Below are 26475 nucleotides of genomic sequence, written 5' to 3'. Positions count from 1 at the left end.
AGGTCCTGGTCTCACATTCTCCTCTTGGTTTATTTAAATTTGATTTATTTATTTACTTTTTTAGCCATCAAATTAAAATATATAAAATTAAAAATATGTCATCAAGATTTAAAGATATAGTCGAAACAAATTTATTCAAAACTACATCTAAGGATCAGAACATATGTACATCTATAACTATGAAGCCTAACACATAAATCCTATTCTTCAAACAATCTTCAGACGGGCAGCAGCTTCCTCCTGAGCCTGGAGGGCAGACCTCTTCTGGATGGGAGGCAAGGACTTTGTGGGAAAGGCAACATCGAAGTGTCCAGAGAAAACGTCTCGGTAAGACTGTAACCAGTCAGATCTGCAAAATGGAGACACAAAGTTTAACAGAGGCCACAATGCAAACCTAAGACATCTGAAGCTCCATATTTCATGGGACACATTTCCTGCCAACTTCTAAACAGCTGCCCAGGGAAACATGCTCCTGCCGGCAGACACTTGAGGCAGGCCAGGGGAAAACCCTGACCCACTTCCACAGGGCTACCACAGGAACAGCCTGGCCTCTGGGCTCTCCTGGCACAGCAGAGAGCCCAGAGCCCTGTGCTTTCCAGGAATGGCTCAGCTGCACATGCACCCTCCTGCTCCTCTCCCTGCCCCACAGCTGAGCAGCCCTACAGCTCCACGGGGCACTGGGAGAGCACAGCTCATTGCAGGGGGCACATGCAGGGCACAACTGTTCCCTGGCAATGTGCACAGGCTCTCCGGGCTGCCACAAGACCCTTCCTCCCACCACAGATGGGCCCAGCTCCCACCTCACCTCTGGGTGAGGCTGAGCCATGATCGGCCTTCACCTTGTCCTCAATCTGGAGTTGCTTCAGGCCCCCCATGCCATGACTAGGAAGGGCGATGGAGAGAGCTGGGGCAGATGCACACCCTTCCTTAATATTGCAGCATTTTTGGCACAGCTATAGAGGCAGATCCGGAGGTGTCCAACTCAGCACTTCCTCAGCTTCCTGGAGAACATCACGCCTTCACCAGCCCAAAATTTTGGACAGGTTGTCCTGCACATGTGGAGGCTTGCTGGCAGCACACTTCTTCAGCTTGCTGCCCATCACCTTGTAGAGGGCCGAGGCAAGCTTGGTGGCCACAGTGCGGACATTGGCACTTCGGACAGGCAGCGCCTTGTTCTCCAGGAAGGACCAGAGCACGGGCAGGGCGTCATGCTGGACGACTTCAGGGCTCCTGGCATAAACCCACTCCACGAGCACTGCCGGGAGAGAGACACAGCTTCTTAACCACCAACCTTAATGCAAACAAGGATCTACCTCTGCTTTTGCTTCTTGGAAGCCTCTCTGGCTAAGACCAGCAAAATAGCACACAGGGCCCCATCATCCAGAAACGGGCAAAGCAGCTGATCATCCTGGAAACAGAACCACCAACCCCTCAGGACTAATTTCTCCAACCAGAGCCTTGTCCCTGTGGCAGACTTGGTAACTTTACTACGTTATTTCACAAGCTCTTTCTGCATGAACAATGAATGAAATGTCAAATTGCCTTTTCTTTCCATTAAGAAGTTGTCTAAACCCACACTGAAGGTTTGGAAATGCGCCCTAGAGAGGAAATGGAGAGATTTCTAATAAAAGGGATGATTCCATTGTTGTAATTTTGATGTCAAGTGCCAAATGTCTCATCTGGCTCTTCCCTTTGCTCAGTGGCACACAGCAAAGGGCAGTATTAGAACACACTTCAAAGCTCCAGCCCACCAGAGATGGCTGCTGCTTGACAGCTGGATTAGAACCATCAGTGACTAGCTGGTGTCTTTGGCAGAATGCTTTTGTGACTTCCAACAAAGAGCTGTTTCAAACTTCAAGGTGTCTTAGATAATTACCCAGACCCTATTGCTGAGGCATTTGAGCATCTCCACATTTTAATGCCATTTCCCCTCCCATTGTTAATGCCACTTTTTTCCCATAATGCCCACTGCAATAGGGGCATAGAAAGAGAAAAATGCTACACAGGGGACTGAAATGTAACCAAAACATGAGTGTTTTCTCCTATTGTCTCTGAAAACTGCTCTCTGCTCATTTTCTGAACTGAACTATGTCAAGCACAGACAAAAATTTACTACCAACAGGCTCCTGGCATGGTAGACTGGGCTGAGAGATCAAAGCCTGAAACGCTCTGGAGACCATTCTTATTTTCTGGTCAGGCAAAATGTTATCTAGTAGCCATTTCTCATTCTGTGGTGGAAGAGCCTTCATTTTCCCTATGCTGTTAATCCACCAGCAGTCATCAACATTGAAACAGCTTCTGAAAGTACCCAAAACCAATTCTGCTAAGGAGGAAAAGCGTCCCCACTTCAAAATGGGGATTCATTTGAGTTTATATGTAATTAAAGACATTGGTGATTACTGAATGAGAGGAACAGCTCTCTGTTCCTACTAAATCTCAGAGAGAACATCTAAAGTAATCCTAATTACTTTTTCTAAAGTAATCCTAATTTATGGTTAATTCCTTTATTTCAAAAGGATAATACTGCCAAACTAAATTCCCTATTGCTGGAGAACTACTTTATTCAAATGCTCATTAAAGGGCCTTTGACATTCCCAATCGCTGAACATGCCCTTTTGAGATTCCTAATGAAGACACAAAGTGGATTAAACTTTGCATTTAAAAGATGGTGCCATAATTAGCAGTGCCATTAGCCCCAGTTAAAGCAAGGCTATCAATCATCTTCTCTACTTTATATTGAGATTATCATTTTTCCATTCCTTGCCTATTGCTGACATAGCAAGCTGCTCTGAGGAATCAATTATCAGCTGCATTTGTGGCATTTTGGACAGCGCTGTCACAGGAAGACACTGTTTGCACACCCTGAAATGTTCAGTCCAATGCCACTTTGACAGCACAGCCAGGGAGCCTCAGCACTCTGCCTCTTCCCCTCTGCCCCCAAAGGCTGCCTTGCACTAAATCCATGCCTCCAATATGTCTGTTGAGTTTTGACCTCAGCTGTGACCCCCCAGGCTCTGCACAGTTCAGCCGCAAAACTTTCCAAGAGGAAAATGAGAATTCTGTGAGGACAAAAGAAACTGATCCCCTGAAACAGCATTTGCCACCGTTGTCCCTAGAGGATCACAGATGTCCCTGAGCCTCCAAGAGAGGAGCCAGCTGGGGTATTTTTAGCCCCTTCCTTTCCTGGAGGTGGGTTCTGAGATGCCCCAGTGAGAGCTCAGCCCCGAGGCCGAGCGCCGCCCCCATCTCAGATGCTGCACAGCTCTGCAGCAGCCAGGGAAAACCTGCCAAATACACCTGCCATGGGTATTGGGCAGGAGGGACCAGCTCAGCACCTCCTGATTTGGAGGAGCTACTCTACTGTCTATTCACAGGCATTCCCTGTAAGTAGTCCCTGGGAAGACCTCTTGGCTTCGAAGGGGAGGCCATACCTGTGATACGCTCCGCGACATCCAGCAGAGCTTGGCCACTCAGTTGATTCCATTGGTAGCTGAACTCTTTCAGCAGTGATACTTTATCTACAAGTGAAACACATGTTTCTGCTCACTTTTCTGAGGTCATTGTAGAAAGGACAGTGGGGAGGGAAAGGGCAGGGGCAACCCCATTTTATAAAATAAAGTGCATTTCTGCTGACTTTTGAATCCTTTTCTTCTTACAGCCTATGTGGCAGGCTTTTAAATTCCAAAAGAAAAGCTCTCCTTTCCCATTTGTAAATCCAAACTTGTCTGCTGTACCAGGAGCTATGTTAAAACATTTCACATCAGGCACCTCAAGAGTTCAGTCACATGTAAGCAGTGAAAAGGGTTTGCATCCCAGAGCAAAAAGGAAGAACCCCATCCTTGGGGCACAGAAAGGCACTGAGTCAGGCAGTTTGTGAGTTCAGAGAGCAAGTGAGGAGGGGAACGTGGAAAGTCCCTCTGAAGAGCTGCCTCTTCAACACTCCTTTTTTCAGGCATATTTCCCCAGTGCGGCATTTTCAGAGCTGACATAAATCTGCATGGCAAAGGAATTTAGAGCAGCCCTTGCCTATGAAGTTACTTGCTCTAGCCATCTTGCCCCATGCAAAACAACGTGTGGAACAAGGCCTCATTGACAGCTAGGATTAGACCTGTTTGTTATAAAGAAATGAACTTGGTGAATCTTAAGTTGCCCTCTGAAAATAGAAGACAAAGAAGAAAAGTGGAAAATAGGCAGCTAATGCCTATAATGTAGAGCTTTCCAGGTGGCTGCTCTGCAGAAGCTCTGGTGGGTCAGTGTTCCTTCATGCCAACAGCAAAGCTATTCATTTGGGAAGTCAAACGGGGCCCAAGCAAACTCCAAAACCCCCTGTGCCTCTGAACTGCAGCAAAGCTCTGCTCCGGGACTTGCTCTTCAGACAAGCAGCACAGAGCCAAGGGCTCCTGTGACTTTTGGGAAATGCTGACCACATTCAAGCCTGTTGGGGGACTGGTGCATAAGGACTGCACCTGCCCAGCTTCTGGTGGATGTCAGCTGGAGCGTTCCACAGACAACAGCAGCTATCAAGGCACTCAGCGTTCTCTTGTGTAGGAGAGACAGAGAGGCAGTTGAGGAGAGTCCATGCCAGGGGTCAGCCTTACCTAAATGAGCAATGGATTCTTCCAGTGCTTTCACGGCTGAGGCACGAACCCTGGGATCCTTTGAGTTCAGGCTCTTTGTTATTCCTTCCACCAAACCAATGATCACCGGGTTCAAGGCTTCCTTCAGGACGCCCGTGATTTCGGCCAGCACGTCCAGCGCCTTCTGCTTCACTTTCTTGTGGCTGTCAGATATTCTCAGGACAAAATAATCAAAAATCTGTGAAGCGAACAAACAACGTGAAAGCTGGATTAAAATGTCCTTGTTTGAAGAGTGGATGGAGCACTCAGCAACATAAAAGATGAAAGTGATCCTTTCTGTCAAGTCAGCACTTGCTTGCACAATTTCACTGTTTTCCTGTGGGCCACTCACTGGAATGGTGGCACAACCTCATGCTGGTTGAAAGATTTTCTTCTCTTTTTAAGAGGTTTGGTTGGGGACAGAATCGTTCCTATGGTATTTCTCTCCATCTATAAATCATTAAATCAATTCCATTTACTAATGCAAAAGACTACCTTTGCTTTAGAAGTATGGAAGCAGATGTTTAGAATGCCTGGTTTTCTACACACTTGCCTCATGTACTGAAGGCAGTTACGATTTTGCCAAAACTATGGCTGGAGGAAGTCTAAGTTTTCTTTTGTTTATCTCAGAACCAGTGTCTGGAGAAGTGCAGGGCTCCGATCAACTCTTCCAGGATCTAGACCATTTCTCTAAGTAACAGGTAGACTTCTGAAATGTAATGTGCTCTACAGCTCTCAGTAGAGCAGGTTCAGTCCCTTGACAGCCACATTATCAGGCACCTTTTCCTGGAAAAAGGGACAAAGCAGCGACTGGGAGGAGAAGGCAGAGATGTGTCCTTAGCTGTTTTCCTCCTTTTCCAAAGAGAAAAAAAGACCCGCCCAGGAAGGGTGAGCACTGTCTTTACCAAGAGGGATAGGAACAAGGATGGAAATGAGTAGCTAGAGTTGTGCCTGTGCAAGACAAGATGGAGTATATAGAAGTATTCTTTAAAAAAAACAATGGGTTTAAACCAACCCAGCCTGATACTTCTCTTCCCGATGCAAATCCATTTTTGGTCTAGAGAATAATTGCCATGCTTTCAGGGGCTGCATTCCCTTCACTTAACCCAACTGGGAGTAGGAGAGAGCAGCAGTTAGACCAGCAGAAAATTCTGTCATCATCTGATGAACAGCACCAATAGGCACCTGCCAGACAAATGCAGCTGGACTGAAATAACTTGTCCTGAAGCCTAAACCTGAATTGAATTTGTCTGGCTAAGAGGGACCAGCGTGTCCCAAAGAGCCAGGATGGAGTGCCAAGACACACTGAATAAACTTTCCTGCTACAGGCTTAGGAAAGGAGCTAAAGGAAAGGGACAATGAAGATATCCTACATACTTGGACAATGTTAGTGGAGATGAGCTGGGGGCTGGTTTTGCACAGGTCTTGGAGGAGTGCCACTCCTTCCATCCGTGTCTGAAAGCCCTTGGCTTCCAGGAGACTGTAAAGCTTCTGGAGCAGCTCCGTTTCTTCCACAGCTGGAGGTAATGTGACCTGGGCTTTTGCACGGTGTAGGAGGCGTCCATCAGAGGTAGATTTCACCCTGGAAAATAAAAGCAAATTAGGAACCTGTTGGTGATAACACCTTCAGTTAATTGTGAGTAAAACATCTTGAGGAGCTTTCCTAATTCTGGGATTTTAAGCCAGAAAATCATGAAGCTCTGAACAACAATGGGGGCCTCATGCCAATCACTACGGGAGACAATCTGCAAGTAACATTCTTGCCAGCGCCCACTCGGGAAGACCAAGGATGAGATGCATCTGATCTATCTTCAGATGGCTTCCAAGGCACACAGGTCACATTGCTTTGTGGAGAAAGAGAGATGCTACTTCCGAGTTTAAATGCCTCCTCATATGGGACGTGTGTGTCTTATAATAAGGAAACTCATCCTTCTGGAGAAGTGTCTCTACAACCAGGCATGACAGTCTGGAAAAGTAGCTCAGATGCATCTGAACAGATGAACAGGGCCATATTTGAATGATTCAGAAAATCAGTAACAGAGATGAAAACAGAAGCCAGACATCCCAGAACAACGCTCACATTTCATTTGCTTCCCTAGAGACTAGATCCGCTAGAGATCTAGAGACAGCTTAACAACCCCACGGGGAACAATTCTCCTGGATCAACCTGTCTCTTCTATGTGCACAGGAAGATGCTAGCTATGCTATTGAGGCATGTGGTCACTTTCCTGCCACCGCTGAGCATGACAGAGCTAAATAAATCCCCTCTGCTATCAGAGGAGAACAGGTACAAGTAGCTCTGCAACTGCCATGAAGAGACAGCAAGGAGCAAATTCCTGTCTTAAATGCTAATGGCAGCACAGGACGAAATAAACCAAACATGCTGTTTGTCAAGCAAATTATATGAAGGACGGGACTATCAAGACAAAAAATCCACATTGAGGCACCTGTTGACCAAAGTTGCTCAGGAATTGCCTTGCTACTTACTACTCAAACTTGATACTGTTTGAGGGTAAGAAAACCATGATTCAGCCAGGCCAACCCACATGGGTGAGAAACTTTGTGGAATGGAATCTTGCTGCTAGACTGGGACTTCTCATCAAAACACCCACTGAAAAAGACTCCACTCAGATGAAAAAAAAACTCTGGTTGAATTTACTTGTCCCAAGTCAGGCAGCAGAAACTTGTCCCTGTCATAGCCTCCACAACACCGCCCTTGCCACTGCACTGGATTGTCTGAGCTGCAACCAATGGGTGCCTTTTTGTCTCTCAATTTCTGTGGGAAACCCTCCAGAGAGGCTGTGTTCAGCGTAATGCAGAGGTAGGCATTTTTTATCATAGAGCATTTGTAGGGAAAGGAAACAATCTGTGGCACTGGTTATCTCTGCCAGAAAGATTTTCCTGAGGAAGAGACATGTAAAGCTTGTCATGTGCTTTGTCACATCTAACAAAAGTGCTCAGTACCATTTGCTAGAAGACAATGTGGCCTGGGGCTTCTTCGAGCCATCGCTCCTCTTCTTCACCAGCTCCTTGACAGGTGGGCATTCACCCTTCTGGTTTTCCATTCCCTACAAAGACATAGAGAAACCCCATCCATCTTTAGACTATAAAATAGGAAATTCCCTGTTTAAAACACAAGTTAGAACCAGGATCACTGCTACCAAGGCTTAGGGAAACCTTTCCTAACTGACAGATGGAAACAGACCAGAGATTCAGTGATGTCAACTCTTTGTTTTCAATAGCTCAAGGCAAGTTATGGGTGCTACCATAATGAGCAGCAGTCTAAAATCCCAAATTCATTATTTCTTATTATTATGCTCATTATTATTATTATGCTCATTGAGCATAAATGGGAATAATGCAAACTGGTAGGCAACACAAGTGTTCGTAAAAGAAGTAACAGAAAAAAATGGACCCTGTGGGGGTTGGCCCATTGTGTTGGAAGTCGATTTGGTTCAACACTCGCTCTCCCTGAGCCTGCACAAAGGCACGCTCCCTTCTATAATGTCAATAAAAGAAATAAAATCCTCCCCCAAACAAGCAAAGGATTTCCCACTGGATGCTGCTGAATTCACCAAGCTTCTTCCAGCTCCACAGGGCTTGACAGCAGGGCAGTATTCCCAAAAGACAGACAGTAATTGCAGTAACTAGGATTGACTTGGACATCTTTTGTAGATTTGGAAATTTTCTTGGTACTACTAATTCCAGTGTCTTTTGCAAAGACTCTGTTACCTTCAGAAGCACTATTCTCACTTAATTGCTTCACTGGGGGCAGAGTAGGGAGAGCGCAGGGGGGCTTACACTTAAATGTAAACCCATTTTCTCCCCTTTCCCTTTCCTCTTTGTGACTGATATTCAAAATATTCAAAAGCCCACTTTTTCCCTAATAATATCGCTTCCTTTGTGGACTGCAGATGAACAGGCTGAGGATTAACAGCTCATTGCCAGGAGCAAAATGATTCAGCAGAAGAGGAATGAGATGAAGACAGATTGGGTATGTTTGAGCTCATATTAGCAGTGGCAATACTTGCACAAAGGAGACATTTCTCCTGCCAAGCACTTACTTTCTTCTTCATTCTTGTCAGAATGTCCTCCAGGCCACAGGTGGAAAGAGACCGTTCCAAAAGCATTTTAAATTTTTGATGATTGAGCAACATCTTCACCATCTCCTGTCCATAATGCCTAAGGAAGGATGGAAGGAAGGACAGAAGGGAAGGAGGGAAGGAGGGAAGGAGAGAGAAGGGATGGAGAAAGAAAGGAAGGAAAGAAGGAAGGTGAGAAGGCAGGAAGACAGGAAGGAAGGAAGGAAGGAAAGGAAGGAAAAGTGAATAAACAAAGGAAGAGTGTTAACAGAAGAGGCAGATACCTTAAACTCATCAGGTGCAATCCTTGCATGAGAAGGCATTACCTACTCAGCAAAGAGGGAGATTTACCTCCTCTTGACACTGCACAGTGCTGTCAGCTGAACACAAGAGGCAAGAGGAGAATGTGGGGCAACAGAAAAATATCATTTCACTCTGAAAGTGTGAGTGTGCTTCTGTGGGATCAAAGGATCCCAGGGAACAAGCAAAACACATCTGCTTTGTTGTCAGAGCCTATTAGCAGTGTCCTGCTGCCATTGCACAGTAATTTGCCTTTCTTCAACTGGCAGGGAAGCCAGGACAAAACACCTCATGCATCCTATTGATTATTCTATACTATATGTATGCAGCGGGGCAGCTAGTTGCTCTGGTGTTCTTGGCAGCTATTAATGGGAATTTCATCATCAAAGTAAGAGGAGTTTGGCGGTTTGGGTTGGTTTTGCCACTAGGAAACCACAGTTTTCTTCAAGAAGAAATTTGGAGGTCACTGAGCCACAGATAACAGCATTCTAGAAATCTGCAGAACAGGCTTAGAACGACTGATTATGTTGGCTAAAGACCCCTGAAATATTTCTAGGAAAGTCTTAAGTTAATGAGAAATGGATGTTTGGAATCCTTCAGTGATGAACGTTAGTCAACACGTTGGCTTTGTGTTGTGCACCTAAGGCCAAACAAAACTGTTGGACTGGCTAATCTGAGCTCTTTTGATCTCAGTAAAGAATCCTTCAAGCCACAGGAAATTGGCAATGCTCCTTTTTGCTGGCCAACCTCAGCTTACCCAGTACAGTCATTTGCCCAGGCAACCCAGAGCAGTGGGCACAGCACCAAGGCTGACAGAGCTCAGGAAGCGTTTGGACAGTGCTCTCAAGCACATGGAGTGACTCTTGGGGTGTCCTGCACATGGCCCGGAGATGGACTCGATGACCCTGATGGGTCCCTTCCAACTCAGCATATTCCATCATTCTATGACCCTTACTCACACAGTGAGGTTACTTCATATTTCCTTTAGTTCCCACTCTTTTGTCATTTTACCTTTATAGCCAGACACAAAACGGTTTTCCTCTTTTAGGAGGTGAAATGAAGATCATTACCTTGTGTCCTTGTGACAGTCCTGCGCAAGCTTCCCTGCCACGTGTGCCAGCCTCTCAGCCCTGGGTGTGCCTGCCAGCCTTGTGACTCCAATTCTCTCCATCAAGGACAGGAGGAGCTCGGCCGCACACTTCCGCACCTGGACGTGGCGGCTCCTGGGAAGGAGAGAGGAAACCCTGGGGCACAGGGAGAAGGAGCAACAGCAGCACAGGCCTTGGCCAGATCCTGCTCCCTGTCCTCGCTGGGGGAAGGAGGCCTGGGTTCTCCCTGCAACTTTAGACACCTGTAGAAGTTTCTGTCCTCAAGTAAACACAAAGTTAGCGTTGTACAGAAGGACTGCCTGCAAGGAAGAGGGAGGAATTCAGTCTCCCTGCACTACCAGATACTCCACTTCTTTCACAGTATTTACTCTGAGAAAGATTAAAGAAATAGATTACATATGAATTATTTAGAAATGAAGGACAATTCATGCTGACCCATCAGAGGGCACCCACTACACAGAGCTGCAGCAGGATTGAGGCTCTTTCCACCCATTTATCCCCAAATCTGCAGACCTTTGGAAAAAGACAAATGCAGGGAAAACACGTTGTGGGCTGTGAAGTTGCAGAATATCCAGCAATGCAGCCTGTTTCTTCTGTGAGGCTTGGCAAGGGAAACATCTGAATGTTTTACCCTATTCCAAAGCTGAGGAAAGGGTGGCAGGCAGTTTAGCCAGGTTGTCCTGTTCTAGAGAGTGTCTCTTGGGAACTATCCGGCCCAGCACCAACATTTAAGGCAGCTTTGCTTCAACTGTCCCACAGCAGTCGGCCTGTGGAGGTGCCTTTAAAGTGATTCATCATGTCAAGGCTAACATGAAACATCACTTGGAATAGAAGCTAGAGTTCTGTGGCCAGGACAGTCATACAAGACTCCTTTTGGCAGGAGCTGCACCTGCTGTGCAGGCTGTGCCACACCCAGCAGATTCTCCCCCATGTGCTCCACGCCCCAGCAAGTGCCCTCCTTATTTCTCAAGGTAATGGCATCATGAGGAGACATGGTTTTCCCAGGGCCTCTGTGCTTAGCGCTGTGAAATATCAAACACCGCTCGCAGCTGCAATTGCAATTGTCCCTCTTCCCACAAAAGCACAAGGCTCTATCCTTAGCCTTTGCAGGCACTTTCACTTCCCCAGCGGCCACCAGGTCTAGGAAAACCTGACAGACTGGGAGAACTCCTGGAAGCAGCAGGAAGCTGAGTCAGAGGAGCTTTAGTTTGGCTATCAGGAGAAAGGTTTTTCACCCAGAGGGCGGTTGGGCACTGGAACAGGCTCCCCAGGGCAGTGGTCACAGCACCAAGCCTGACAGAGTTGAAGAAGCATTTGGACAACAATCTCAGGCACTTGGTGTGACCCTTGGGCTGTTCTGTGCAAGGCCAGGTCTCGATGGTCCTGATGGGCCCCTTCCAACTGCCCATATTCTACAGTTCTCTCATTCTGAGAACTAAGAGGCTGCAGGAGGGCAGAAACAGGCGACAAGAGGAAAGAAATGAGGTTGATCAGGGAATCAAGTCACTGAGTTCACAGAAGATGCAGGATACAGGGCCCTTCCCTCCCACCATTCCCATTCACTCTCTCATCCCTTCCCCCTCCCACACACTAGCAGGTGAAGAATATCACTAAAAGAAGAAGAACCTACTTGACTCCCATGTCCATGAGAGCAGTCATTGCTCGTGCAGGAGTCACATTCTCCACCATGATCCCCAGGGTCTGACTGGCTGCTTTCTGAACAAATTCTGGGGAGTTCCACACCATCTGGAGAAGGACCCGAACAACCTCATCCACCTCAGAGTCCATGTCCTTCTTCAAGGTCACAAAGAGCTCTCCCAGAGTGACGATTGCAGAGTAGGACACCTTGGATCGGAGGTTGGTCACCTGGGGAAGTCATGAGGGGAAACATAAGAATCACCTTGAAAAGAAAACCAGTTGCCTTCAACAGAAGTCCCAGGAAATGACAACACGCCCCACTGTGTTCAGGGGAACATAAAAGTACAAGAAGAGCAGAAGAGCACAAGCACAGAAAGGCACTTACTCTGGCACCAATTTCTGGCCTCAGAACTGCTTACTGCAGGCCTAAAAAAAACTTCACTAAAGTGTTCTACTTAACCCTTCTAAAATGTCCATGCCTTTGATTTTAGGCCCTTTTACTAGAAAATTGAAGCCAGGGCTGCTTTCAAATCATAAAGGCACAAGTCATAAAGATAGAAGAGTCAGGTGCTCCTGTTCAAAAAAGCAATGCCAGCAGTTGAAGCACACAGCCAGGAAACAGAAAAGACAGGCTCAGGCCTACTGACTAATTTGCAGTGTGCATTACAGCTTGGGCAGAGACTGGGGCTCTGCAAATAACGTCATTAGTGCCTCAGTTTCTGCATTTTCACATTGCATTATAAAGGCACCACGCTCAAAGACGAGTGTCTGATACCCGACCTAGCAGTAAATACAGCTACATGTACACACAGATCCTACAGAGAGCTGACGGACATTAGAAATAGAAGGTCTAACACCAGAAATGAAGGCAGACCCTGAGCACACATGGAGATGAACAAGCACATGCCTACTCCACACACCGTGTCTGAAGTATGGAGGACAGTTCAGAACAATGTTCTCACCTCGCTGGTAACTGCCAAGCAAACGTCACCAAGTCTACAAAGCAGGACCTCTGAATGGGACCCAGCCAGGTGTCTGATGTTGAAGAGTCCCTTCTCCTTCAGCTCCCTGAAAGGCAAAAGATTGATTTTTCTCTCCACCAAGGCAGCACCCTTTGAAATTACCAGGCTGGCAGCTCAGTCGAACAATGGGAGGTGTTTTGCAAGGAGTACTTCATGAAATCGTGGAAGGCGTTGCCACAGGATGCTGTGGCTGTCAAAAGCATACACAAATCCAAGAGGCAAATAGAGGGGTTCCAGAGTCTTCAGCTGTGGCCATTTAAGAAGACAGCCTTTCTGAAGTCTCTGGCACATGATGCCCCTCTGTCACTGCTTCCTAGCAGCTGTGAGACGGGGCCATGCTGCTGTTTCTTGTCACCTCTCTGTACCTGTCCCTGAGACACAGTCCCACCGGGCTGTTGTTGGGGCATTTTCCTTCTTTGTCAGCCCCAGCAGGCAGTTCAGCAGGGAGAGTCTGCACTGGCACTCTGGAGCTGAGTTTCCACTCTGCCATCTAGGCCTCTCTGTCACCCCCTCCACTCCACCTCATACATTCCCCAAAAAAAGCAGCAGGATGTCCCAGAAGATTCCACCCCTGGGCAAGAACTGTTGAAACTCTGGCTTTTCCCAACACCCCCTACCTAAAACAACCCCCACAACAGCAACATGTTATTCCAAAGGTGCAAACAACTCTGTCTCTCAGCACTTGCTTTGCGCAGGCCCTCAGCTACAGGAAGGTCTGTGAGGCATCAGGGCTGCAGCACAGGGCTGGTGACCGATCCCACGGACACCCCAGAGTGTCATCCAGACCCCCCAGACCTGCAGAAGCTCTCTGCACCTCACAGGGCACCAAAGAGAAACGGGGAAGAGAAAGCAGAAGAGAAAGGGCAGAACAAAGGTGACTGCACAAGGAGATGCATCGTGGCCGATTTTTCATGCTTGTCCCAGTGTGAGTGGAGTCCTTACCCCTGTGTGAATGAAGCATCCACCAGGGAGTGATCAAAAAGACATCAAAAAGAAAACCAATATCACCTAACATTTGCAGACTTATCACCTCTGGGCCTCCTTCTGCCTGTGTATAATGTTGGGACACATGGTGAGGTATTGACAAAACATCTCAGGCCCATATGAGGCAGTGAGAAGGAAAAAGTTGAATTCCAAAAGTGCAAGATTCCTAGAGGATTTTGTTTCTTTTTCCTTCTCTTCTGCCATGAGCCCTTCTGCAGTAATGACAGGCTGAGGGACTTGAAAGCACAACTCCCTGGAAGCTGGAGCTGCTTCTGGCACTCTCCTGCAGGAGAGGTCACAGGGAGACCCTGTCACCTGCCATTGCTGGCAGCAGTGGCAGCAGAGAGGAATCTTACTCAGTCCCACTGGGCCAGTGGCCCACGGCACCCAAATCTCTACACTCAAAATTTCTGCCATGCTGCTTCTGCCTTCAGCCAGCAAATCATCTCATTCCGGAGCTTTCTCTCTTCCCTCAAGATTTCCTTTGCAGCCTCATGGAGCAGCGGGCAAACCGAGGAAACAGCACAGACCTGCTGCAGCTGGAGCACTGCTGCAGAGCAAGGCCGAGAAAAGGCTGCTCTCAAATCTTTATCCTCTCACTGCTCTGCAGTGGTTTCAGCAGTGCCCTTTGGCCCTCTGGGCTCTCGGGGCTCAGAGGCACTAGCAAGACACGCTTCTAACCCAGCTTAATGCTAAGAGAGACACAGAGTGAACAGGGCCTTTCTTACCAGTCATCGCTGCCGAGCAAGGAGAGTGCCTCCCTCAAGGACTGCTGTGGGTCTGCAGAGGCTGTGTCCTTCTGCCCCTTCCCACAGAGCGGCTCCTCTCGGCGCTCGGCACCAGTGGCCGTCTGCGAGGTCACTGTAAGGAGAGGGTCAGCCATGGGCGCTGCAGCCCCGGGCAAGGCACCCCGCCATGGAGCGGCCTGCAGCCCCATCTCCCAGCCAGGGCTCCATGTGGTACAGACTGGCACTGGGTCCTAGGCTTCCCTGCTGTCTGGCACCTTGGGCTCCTTGCTTTCTCCCAGCCTCCCCGAGCTGGGCACAGCTCCGGGCTAAACCTGACAATTGCCCACGCAGCGCCAGCTCCCAAGTGCCACAGGTGCCACAGCCAGCGGCAGGTTCCTGCGGCCGCAGAGCTCCCGCTCCCTGCAAGACAGTGCCGACAGCAGGACTGGCTACCCAGGAGGGAACCCCTCCAGTGCCTCTCTTGTCTCTGCGCCCTGATTTCCCCCAGGCCTGAGGACAGGGGCACTCTGCAACTCCTGAGGAGACACCTGCAGCTGCCTGGCGCCAGCACCAAGCCAAGCCTGAACAAGCCAGCCCTGCTGGGCCCGGCTGAATCCCCACAGAGCAGCTACCAGGGAACAGCCATGCCTGACCCTTCCCACCTGACAGCGCCTCTGTTTCCATTGACTGCAAATATTCTAGACAGCAGGCAGCTGAGTGCACATCCATTTTAGCCTACTATTGGCAAGGGAGTACTTTATGGGTTTTGTTCTTTCCAAGCATCATGAATCTTTACTCTTTCAGAGCTACACACTGGCTGTATTTCAAAGATGCTGAGGTGAAATTTGTTTGCCATCTAATGGACGTGTTTGCAAACTCGGCAGTTTCTAGGCTTTCTCTTGTGGAAAAACGCAATTTCCAGACTAGACAGTTGATAAAAAAGCCTTCCAAATGCACTCTGAGGATAAAAAATATGCAAATACAGACCCACATTATTGGGAGATGCACTCTCTTGTTAATCAGTTGACCTGGGTTTGCCTTAATTGAATCATTTGGTAAGGAAAAATATTTACAAGGCGTGAGAAAAATCAGATGATAAATGCATTTCTCATGAAACCCATTTGTCATCAAAAGCACTGCCAATCAAAACTTTCATGCCGTGCACTCAAAAGCTCTTTTTCTAATGTGTAGATGAAAACATTTGCACTGTCTAAAATGATGGAGTATAAATATTGCACAGAATCCAAATGAACTGCTCTAGATTCTGGAGGGTTTTTGTGCTCCCTTGCATGTTCTGACAAAGTATGGAGGAATGATAATACCAAAAATATTCAGATGGGAGCTAATCTGGATGTCACTGAGGTACCCCAGCCACTGGCACCAGTGATGTCACTGCAGAAGTATGTAGACATACACATCCAGATTCACTATAGACGCAGGGCCACGTCAGGCTAGTTCTGGTCAATTCTGAACATGGAAGCAGCATCACTAGAAAAGAGCATTCAAAGAATCATTCCCAGCTGCCTTCTTCTTATCTCACCCTACTTGGGATCACAGCACAGGCAGGCTACCCACAAAGGAGAGACAAGAGCCACTAGGGACTATCTGCTGTCTATTGACTGCAGGCAGCACACAGCCCGGGAGCAGCAGGCAGCCCCTCCTGCCTGTCATCTGCTGCACATGGCCGCTGTATTTGCTGGGTGACACAGGAGGCACTGCTTGTTCCCTCTTGGCACTGCGGGCCGTGGGATGGTGGCAGCGAGGAGCCATGGGGCACTTCTGGGAGCAAGCAGCATGACTGCACCAAGCCGCTGACTGCCATGCAGAGACAACCCTTGCTGGGATAGCAGAAAAGCTGCCTGCAGAACCGGACAGCAGCACAGGCAGAGGGCCCAGATGGTGAGTGGACAACTGATCGTGGTGGTTCTCCTAGGTGCACGGTGAGCATACCCTGGCAGACTGCCCTGCAGCTCATCCCTGCAGTCACAGCTGCCTCCTGGCACCAGTGCTGTAGTTTGGACTATCAGGATGGGCAAAAGCCAGAGCTCAGGCCTTTCCCACTACTTCATTCAGCTCAACTTTCCAATGGATCTCTAAGAACCAACTGCTCCAGTCCTACCAAGCTGGAGTAACTCAAAAGTAGATTTGCTGTTCCTTCTCAGGACAGGCTATGGATCCAAGATCCCAGCTGTGCTGGCTGAGGCAGGAGGCAGTTTGCGCTCCTTGTGCAAGGAAAAACCCGTGCGGGAAAAAGCTGCCACGGAGCAGGCTTACCTGAGGAGTTGCGTGGGAAGCTGCCATGCCCGTGGATGATGGGCATATTGGGCAGTAAGGGCACGTTGTCCTGCTTCCTCAAGACCTTCTTCAAGCCACTACCAGGGTGTTTTCTCTGCACTCCAGAAGCTGTGCCATCGACAGGTGGTAGGCTAAAGCCTGCAGGGACCAAAGAGGAGCTTGTAGGTGGATGGTGCTGGACAGGTGATGATGGAAAGCACCAGAAAATTTCCCAGAGCTGGGGAACATCTCTTTGTTATCCCAAAGAACGTCACGTATAACAATGGTATACCACTCTATACCAAGTAAAACAGTAACATGGGACAGTGATCACAGAATCCTAGAAGAGTTTGGGCTGGAAGGCACCTTTAAGCACCATCTAGTCCAACCCCTGTGAGCAGGGACATCTTCATCTAGATCATGTTCCTCAGAGCCCCATGTAAACTGGCCTTGAACACCTTCAAGGATGGGCCAACAACAGCTTCTCTGGGCAAACCCTTCCAGCTTTTCATCCCTTTCATTATAAAAAAAAAAAATTCTCCCTAATATCTAATCTAAATCTACCATCTTCTAGCTTAAAACCAAACTGCAGTGATGCTTCCCCTAAGAAACAAGGAAAACCAGTATTGCTTTGCTTTTGTTTTCCTGTTTCAGAGGCTGGCAGGGGAAGTTAGCAAAAGAAAGTGCAAATAAACTTGCGTGATGCCCTCGGGCTGAGTGCTGCCTCCTAAGGGCCCTGCTGCCACCCTCGGGGCAGCGCTCACAGCCCTGCAGTCAGAGCCCCTCAGCCGGGATTCAGTCGGGAACGCTGCTTGCTCCTGGGGCTACAACAGAAGCACTGGCTGGGGGCTTCAAGCACAGCTCTACAGCACCAGCTCCTCAGCAGGGAGTGGCCAGAGAAGGATCTCTGGAATCTTCAGTAGAAGGAGTTGAATTTTCTTGCTTCCAGGTTGCACCCTGGTTGAAAAGCATTTCTTTGGACCCACCTTCCCTGGAGGCTGCTCTCCAGGAGAGAGTCTGAAGCTGCAGTGTACCTTGCAAGACAGAATTTTCTACTCTGAGAGACTTTAGACATGAAGGTGGGAAGCTGATCTTGTTACTGACTCAGTGAGGCCATGGGCAAGACACTTCATGCCTCTGTATTTTCCTTTGGGAAATGGAAATAAATCCTACGCAAGCTTCCACTCAGATGCAAGTGGAACAGTCCCCCAGTTTGATTGCAACAAGACAGGTCCCAGATTGCAGAGCTCTCAGAAGACACAGAGATTGTGACTGAGAGCAGCAAGGTACAATGCCTAGACCCTCTTCCAAGGGATGGGCTGCTGGCAGCAGACATGACATTACTCTGTTGGCCAGCAGACTGAAACCTGCTGCATGACAAAGGCCTCACAGCCCCTGGATGCTGGAGAGCCTCTGTGTCTGATAGAGAAGGGCAGAGAAGGAGATTGCTCTTGACAGAGATTCTTATCTGCCCTTATTCATGCTGATTTTAGTAAACATCTTCTTTCCAGTTCCTAAAAGTCCTGGGTTCTAATACCTGTATGCATTTAGATCAACATTTTCTTCTCTTTGTTGGAATATTTTAGAGGACATTCAAAGAAAAGCCTAGAGTTGCAGAAGTGATACCCAAACGTGAACTGTGTTCTTGACACTAGATAATTTGTTTCCCCCAAGGATTTTCATTCTAAACTGTATGAGATTGGGCCACTTTTGGGCCAGCCTGACTAAAGGCTGATTTTCTTAATGCAAGTAGAACAGTGGAGCTCATTCTGGAATACTCTCCAACAGAGCTGTTAAAATCCCAAAGTTCCTCTTTTGCTCTCCTTACTTGTTCAAGGGGTTTATTTTCTGCTTGCTTTTCAGCAGAGACACTCAACCCCACTCAACTCAATGAGCAGAAACATGATCTGCCTCAAAATATTTCTATCTTGGCTAATACCGAAAATTCTAAATTTCCTTAATAGAAGTAGCAGAGGGCAGGTCATTCTGAAATGCGCTCCAACAGAGTTGTTCGAACTAACAGAAGTAATTCTTTACATGGCTTCACAGAGGATAAATTCATATGGCAGCCAAGCGTACAAGAGCAAAACCTGTCTTAAAACTGGATTCCTTCATGGTGTAGAATGCTCGGGTCAGTCATAAAAGTGAGAAAGGTAAGGTTTAATGAGATGAGGTATTTCTAGTCCAGAACTAATCCAGAAAAAATGTGATTTACTTAGTGAGCAATACTACACCCTACTTACACTAAGCATTCCAGCTGCAAATCAACAATTCAGGAGTCATTCCAAAGGGGTCGTACCCAGGATTTGGCAGAACTAACCCTGAGCAAAGGGACCAGGGGATCTGATCCCTTTTCTGCATCAGCAGAATTATTCCTTTGAGTCTCATCTCTTCTATCATTACACACCCAGAGATGGCAAAGGAACAGCAACAGACTTTCATTGAGGCTTTCAACTTGAAAGCATTGGCTGACCCAGATGCACCAGAGACCACATTTTGTCTGGCACAAGTCCACTTGTGGACAGGGATCAGGCAAGGCTGGGAGGGAGGACAAGGCAGAAGGCATCTCCTCCCCCAGCCTCAGCCTGCAACACTGACGCAGGCAGAGAGAGCCGGGGAAGAGATTTGTCATTGTGCTCTCAGAGGATGACAAACTCAGAGCTTGCCTAGGCTGCAGCCATTTGGAAGGCCCTTTCTCCCTAACCGGAAAATTTATCAGGACGTTCTGTCAGAGGAGGTTTTCCTATTTCTGCCAATACAAAACCAGGCAATGTCCATCAATCTCCTTCAGATCTCAAAAGGGTTCAGCTCAGAAACCACCCCAAGGAAAGGTTTTCTGCTTCAAAAGCAGGAGGATGGAGTGGGAACATTTCTCACTTCATGCTAAATGCCTTCTTTTCCCCTACTAACTGTGACACTAGAAAGGCTGCAGGGAGATAAAAGGCATGTGCAGGATGGAGAGCAATGTCTCCTTTTCCTGCATTGCATTTCCAGGGCCCCAAGGTACCACTCCAGCTCCTGCCACTCAACACTTGACACTGGAGGAATTTTCACCTCACCCCTGGAGCACACTCCCAGTGTCTGGGCTCTGGGAGAGTCCACTGAGCCCATCAAGGAATTGAAACAAATTTAAAGAATTTTTTAAAAGAACGGGTTTCAACCAAGCTTTCCAAATGTCACCTCTGAGCCAAGACTACAATGGTCATTTTAGGACAGACATGCCCTCTACCTACCTGCATGTCCACAGTTCTCCTCCTTGCTTCTGCTGCTGGATGTTGGCCTGGAGAAGATGGAGGCCAAAAGAACATATGAGGAGGGAGAAAGAGAATGGAGGGAACGGGTGTATCATGAAAGGAGGCAAACCTTCTTAGCATGGTCACTCTGATGAAGGAGGAAATGCAACACATAAACACAACACGATGCAGAGCTAATTCACTGTCCTTAAGCTTTCCATTGCTGGAGTCACCCAGAGCTGGCCAAGCTCGGTGTAAAACAACAGCCAAGTCCAGCAGAGGACCCATCTTGAAGTGCTTTGAAGCCCTTCCTCCTCTTCCCCACCACCAGCAGTCATTCTTCAACTGGCATCATAACTCCCCAATTCTGCTGTCGCTCCTTTTGGAGCCAGGTGGCTCCTACAGCCTCTCTGAAGCAGCAAGAGCTGCTGAGCTGAGACACCAGTTTGTGTGGAGGGCAGCTCTTTTTGTACAGCTGCCAAAGCTTGACTTTGCCTGCTCGTGCCGTAGCCTGGTGGCAGTCTCGTCCTACATGTGGTCAGAGCCCTGCTGTCTCCTGAGAATAGTATTAGACCTCCTAGCTCTTTCAAGAACAAACAGGCTTTTTCCAACTCAGCTGCTAGGGAAGGATATTCAGATTGCACTTTAAAAGCACCCCCAAAGATTTTCTATTGGAATGATGCTTCTGTGTCTCCTTCTTTATTGTTATCATTCGGATAAGCTTAACAGCTACATTTTCTCACTCATGTCCAAGCCAATATCTTTCCATCAGATTCAGTCCGATTACTCTTCTCTAGCACTTTGCCCTCTTTCATCTTAAGCCCCAGTCAAAATATTAAACATCCATCGGATTATACATCTATACCCCAAAACTTATCAGGGGTCTCATTTCACAGTGCAGGCCCTGGCACAATGAAGTTACACCTGATGATTACAGAAGCAGCACCTGAATTTGCAGACACCTCTCCACTAGCCTCTATTTGCCCATACATATTCTCATGGGTGCAGAAGTTGACAGACAAGGATCAGAGAATGCAAAGATCTGCAGAATCCAGACCCCTGCAATTCAGTTTGCAAATGACACCACAACCATTACAGAGGGAATCAACAGCCAAGTCCAGCAGCCAACACTTCTTGAGGTGCTTTGAAGCCCTGCCTCCTCTTCCCCACCACCACCTCTGCTCCTGGGACATTGGTGTTGGCTTTCACATTGTGCTGGATCATTATAGATGGGCATAATGGTGAATACACTGAGGTTTGCCAAAATACATGGGACACCTGGCTGTGGAACATTACCACACAAGATGGGAAGAGACAGGTGAACAGCACACTGCAGCGGCAGACACCTTGGCTTACCTCATCTCCTGGGACTCCTGGAATTCCAGCTGCAGAGAGCTTTGCAGAGACCCCGCGGTACTGCCAAGAGTGGGACTTATTGCCTTGCGTATGGGGGGGATCAAAGGTGGTCCCAATGACCCCTTCTGCATAACCCCACCACTGGAATACAGCAAGGAAGTCTGGAAAGAGTAGAACACTGTGCTCAGATCAAGCATCCAGTCTTGCCTCCATTCATGCCTCAAGACTTTTAGCCATGCATTTAACTGGGACCTGGCAGGAAAAGACAAGTCAAATGCATGGAGCAGCTTGGCCCAGCATGGGGAATGGAAAGGGAAGTGGTGACGGAGAGACCATGTCACACATTGGCCACCTCTGCCCTTGTGCTCACTCCTCTACAAGTGTGGCTACATGCCCAGCTGGCATTCACATCTTTGACATCAAGATGTTTCTGAGGTGCCACAGGCCTTTTGGATGGCATGGGAGCGGCTTTAGATCACTGTTCTCTCCTTGCCCGTGTGGTACCTAACAGCCAGTGCTGATCTCCAGCCAAGTCCCCACAAAGCCATTCTGCAGGATGTCAAAACCCATTTTCCCAAGCCCCTCATTTCTTCTGCTGCTGCCCTTCCCTCCTACACTTCCCCAGCAGCCTTTGAGCCCAGATGCTGCTGAGCTCTCCGGATGCTCGCTGCTCTCCAGCTCTCACACATCCATCATCTCAGGCTCACTGGCATTTAGGAAGGTCAGCAGAGCTCCCTGCCCTGCTGCTCTCTGGAAGGTCTCTGCCTGCCCAAGTTCCTCCAGGGCCGCCATGCCATGGCCAGGAATGGGGCTGGAGGCAGCAGGGGCACATGCACACCCTTCCTTCTTATCCCATCCCATTTCTGGCCCAGCTAAAGAGACGAATCAGGGCCTGTTCTGCCTTCAGTGAGAGGGTCAGTTCCTGTCCGGGAAAAGCTCTCAGAGCTCTGCTGACAGCACATGAACTGAACATTTCCCACACTGGACTTAGCTTGGTCTCCTTACCTTACATCCTGTTCCCTCGGAACTCAGCTCCTGTTTTTTTTCATAGCTGCTGCCATGTTTCCCATTCTCCTGCTCTCCGCTGCATATCTGGCTTGGCTTGGTAGAAGGAGAGCTCTTCTGAATGGGAGGCAACGGCTTGGAGGGAAGGAGCATAGAGGGACTGGCCAGGGAAAACCTCTTGGCAAGAGGGTAGCCAGTCAGGCCTGCAAAGTGGAGACACAAAATCTAACAGAGGCCGCAATGCAAACCTAAAGCATCTGAAGCTCCGTATTTCATGGGACACATTTCCTGCCAACTTCTAAACAGCTGCCCAGGGAAACATGCTCCTACCGGCAGACACTTGAGGCAGGCCAGGGGAAAACCCTGACCCACTTCCACAGGGCTACCACAGGAACAGCCTGGCCTCTGGGCTCTCCTGGCACAGCAGGGAGCCCAGAGCCCTGTGCTTTCCAGGAATGGCTCAGCTGCACATGCACCCTCCTGCTCCTCTCCCTGCCCCACAGCTGAGCAGCCCTACAGCTCCACAGGGCACTGGGAGAGCACAGCTCATTGCAGGGGGCACATGCAGGGCACAACTGTTCCCTGGCAATGTGCACAGGCTCTCTGGGCTGCCACAAGACCCTTCGTCCCACCACAGATGGGCCCAGATCCCCCCTCACCTCTGGGTGAGGCTGAGCCATGCTCACAAGGGAAGAAGTGACTTAGGTGAACTCCCACATTTATCATCAACAAATGTATGGGTGTGCCACTCAAGGGGAATAATTCTTCGTTATTGAGGAAATTTCTTTGGTTTTATTATTCATGGAACTAGCCTGCATTTAATTCCTCTGAGCAGTATTGAGTTATCAAGTCTGAAGTTATCAAGTCTGAAGCTATCAAGTCTGGAAGGCTCCAATGATAAGAGGGGAAAAAAGATTCCTTCTTGAGGGTGGCCTTTTATGAATCCACAGGAAAAATCCACCCAGCTGTGACTGCTAGTTCCGCAAACCACAGAGACTTGTCAGCAAGCAGGCAGGCCTTAGTGGTGTTTGTGCAGCACCGAAATACCATCCTCAGGGTTGGACCCGATCAGCAAGCAGAGGAAGAAAGGGAAATTTATCTGTAGTGAGACCCGACACTGATGGCAAAGAAAGCAACAGGACTTGCATCTCATGACCATGTCCAATCTGTGGTCAGCTTTGGCCACAGTCCCTGTCCTGGCTGACAGTACGAGTGATTTGGCTACTGTCAAAAGGAGAAAGCAGAGTAAACTAATGATAGAATGTTGCCATGCCCTGGGTGTCCTTGCAGGATCATTTCTATCTGTCAGTCACCTACTCTGACACAGAGCCAGCACTGACCGCCATGGACAAGTTTTCCCTGCTGGGATTTTTTTTCCATTTGGCTCAGGGCTTTCAGCTCCTTTCTGTCCTCACCTTTTCCTTCAGTGGTCTTTCCTTTTCCAGTCAAATCCATGTTTGAACCCGTGCTTCTGCCTCGCAGAAGTATCTGGGTTTGAATTTGGGAACGCTCTCAAGAGTAGACAGCGACAGGAGCTTGGTACCCAGCCTTAGAACAAGGTCGGGTGAGTCCAATCGCCAGCGCTCGGCACAGAGAGGCAGAGCCAGACGCGTCTCCTGCCGCTGTGGCCGTGTCAACCACAACCTTCACAATCCCAGCGTGGGGCTGCCCCTTTGTGACGCGCTCACCAGTGGTTCTCTTGTCTCCAAGGCTGCAAAACCCCACCCCAACTCCATCCCTTTCCCTTCCCTTCCCTTCCCCAGGGCAGCCAGCCCTAAGCCCAGCCAGGCCAGGCCTGAAGGCTTCACACTGTCTAGGTAGTAGACCCTTTGCAAAGCTACTTTTCAAGGCCTTTATTTCTGTAATTCCCACTCAGTTCTGGGTTGCAGCTTGTTGCTGTGGGATTTTGTTTATTTCTCTTCACATCAAACAAAGTGGTGGGACACAAACAATGGCACCAGGCGGTGGAAGTAAAAGAAGCTTTGCACTCCCCAGTAGATGACCCCACAATTCAGTTGGCCGATGTCTGTAGGGAACAAATTGACCATCCAAACATTCCACTTTTGCTCTGCTTCTTTGTGCCAGGGCTTTATTCCCTGATTCCTTTATTGCAGAGACACCCAAGCCCAACATAAACATGATCTGCCTCAAAACATTTCTGATCTTGGCAGTTCCTGACAATTCAAAATTTCCTTCATGGAAATAGCACAATAGGCAGGTCATTCTGAAATACTCTCCAACAGAGCAGATAAAACTAATCATGCTTGGTTTGGCACAACTTAGCCTGAGCCATGGGACCCGTGGGTCTGATCCCTTTTTCTGCATCTGCAAAATCATTTCTTCAAGTCTCATCTCTCCTATCTATTCAAAGAAGCTTTGCACTCTGCATTAGATGCCCCCAGTATTCAGTGGGCCAATATGATCAGTGTATTGATAGGGTGTAAATTGGCCATGCAAAGTTCTCCTTCGTTGTGGCAGGGGTTTATCCCCACTTTCTTTCTTGCAGGCACACCCAAACCCAACATTACAACTCCTGCCTCAAAACAATTCTCATTTGGACTGTCCCTGAGAATTCAAAACTATACTCAGAGCATTTCCCTGTCCCCAGGGAAAGGCTCCAAGGCTGGGCTCTCACCTGCACGGAATGAAGAAGAGCTGCTGCACTTGCCAGCAGCTCCGGGGTCTCGCGATCAGCGCTTTGAATGCAGCTTTTGTACAAACTCTGCCTCTCTGGGCCAAGCAGCATTCCTGGGCATCGGCAGCGCTGCTGCCGGCCAACATCCTCCGGGCACAGCTGCAGCAATGAGATTGCAACAAGTCCTGGCTGAAGGAGTCTCCAGTCATGCTGCAGCCCTTCACCTGTGGCGGAATCATCTTGTGCCACCATGGGGGCAGCAAAGGGGGTGACGGGCTCTTGCAGATGAGGGTCTCCTCCATGTGCTGCAGCTCACTGCGCTGATACAGCTGCTGGTGCCCTCCCCCACAGCTGTACCAGGAGCCTGTCTGGAAAAATAACACCGCCAGTGCCAGTGCCAGCCACTAATCCCTGCCATGGCCCTGCCCACAGGGCGTCCTGCCTACCAAACTGCTCCAGTCAGGTGATGTCAGACACCATCAAAATACATTCAAACGATGCATTTTCCACATTCTGTCAGAATCATGGCCATACAGTCCACATGCTGGAGGCAGACTGCTGTTGGCAGAATGGGGCAAGCCCCAGCAGCTGCTCTTCCCATGGCTGGATGGCCATGGCAGCAGAGGCAAGTCTCTCACCGTGCCCACTGCTGTGAGACCCGGTGCTTTGGACATGTTCCCACTGAACTCAGGCTCCTGCTACAGCAGCATCATGCCTTCACACATTTGATAGCAAAGAGTTGGAATAGCACCCAGGACTCGCCCCAAGAACTACCAAACAAAAAAAAAGGGAGTTAGAATAGTTCACTCCTTTCTAATACAAGCATACCTGGGTTTAAGCAGGGACACTGGGCTAATCATACTGGGGATTGGCTGGTAAGCCTTGTCTCTAGCAATTCCCACCAGTCTGCAAGCATTTTTCAGTAGAAAGGGGTACATAAGGTTTTACAGCACATCCATGAGCAAGTCTGAGCTGAAACTCAAAGTACAAGACAAATACTCCCAAATTGGCCACCCATGGGGAAAGGAAGAAGAAAAGCAGATGAAACAAGTGCCATTGCAGCTGAATTGCCTGCATTTATCCCATGCTCAAACCTTTCTGTACAAAAGCACCTCAATTCAAACACACAGCTTAACAGCAAGGAATTAAAGTGTTTTGAGAGCATTTAAAGCCTGATTCCTATTACTTTCAAGGAAAGGCAGATGCTACATTCCTTAAAAACACAGATGGGGGTCTAATGAGGGGGGCTGTATCCTTCAAAAGCAGGAATGGAGGTTTAGAATTGCAGCACCGTTTCCATTGGAAAAGACCTTTAAGACCACAGAGTCCTCCCAATAACCTGAGACCACTAACACTGCCAAAGCCACCACAAAAGCAAATCCCAGGAAATGTCATGAGATGGGACATCCTTCTTGTCTCCTTTGTCTCCCCAGGAGCCCCTTGGAAAGAGAAATGCCCACACGGGTTTATCTGACTCCTTCCTAGACAGCCTT

At 48.5% G+C, this 26475-nt stretch overlaps 1 protein-coding gene and 1 long non-coding RNA gene across 3 annotated transcripts; one reads left to right on the top strand and one right to left on the bottom strand.

Annotated features, from left to right (window-relative positions):
* Positions 1 to 115: 115 nt before the first annotated feature.
* LOC128783123 (TOG array regulator of axonemal microtubules protein 2-like) lies at positions 116 to 23999 on the bottom strand. 2 transcript variants are annotated; one of them, XM_053933709.1, is made up of 16 exons: positions 23763 to 23999; positions 22348 to 22550; positions 21343 to 21503; positions 19987 to 20033; positions 16754 to 16912; positions 14480 to 14612; positions 12708 to 12813; positions 11738 to 11973; positions 10069 to 10221; positions 8681 to 8798; positions 7581 to 7684; positions 5994 to 6198; positions 4599 to 4815; positions 3432 to 3518; positions 806 to 1255; positions 116 to 349 (listed from the first exon to the last, which is right to left on the bottom strand). In XM_053933709.1, exons 1-15 carry the CDS (start codon positions 23800 to 23802, stop codon positions 1020 to 1022), a joined length of 2205 nt encoding a protein of 734 aa, XP_053789684.1. In that variant the 5' UTR covers positions 23803 to 23999; the 3' UTR covers positions 116 to 349; positions 806 to 1019. The 2 variants fall into 2 exon arrangements, with proteins under 2 accessions (XP_053789684.1, XP_053789685.1); XM_053933710.1 differs by having other exon boundaries at positions 840 to 1255.
* A 93-nt stretch (positions 24000 to 24092) lies between these two features.
* On the top strand, positions 24093 to 26146 carry LOC128783125 (uncharacterized). Its single transcript, XR_008429009.1, has 2 exons — positions 24093 to 24164; positions 24956 to 26146. It is a non-coding gene; the product is annotated as an uncharacterized LOC128783125 (long non-coding RNA).
* The last annotated feature ends 329 nt before the right edge of the window (positions 26147 to 26475 follow it).

Source organism: Vidua chalybeata, unplaced genomic scaffold (genome assembly GCF_026979565.1).
Source record: "Vidua chalybeata isolate OUT-0048 unplaced genomic scaffold, bVidCha1 merged haplotype W_reject_16, whole genome shotgun sequence".
Lineage (NCBI taxonomy): Eukaryota > Metazoa > Chordata > Aves > Passeriformes > Viduidae > Vidua > Vidua chalybeata.
The sequence above is the reverse complement of the archived record's forward strand: the minus strand, read 5'-3'. Positions and strand labels throughout refer to the sequence as shown.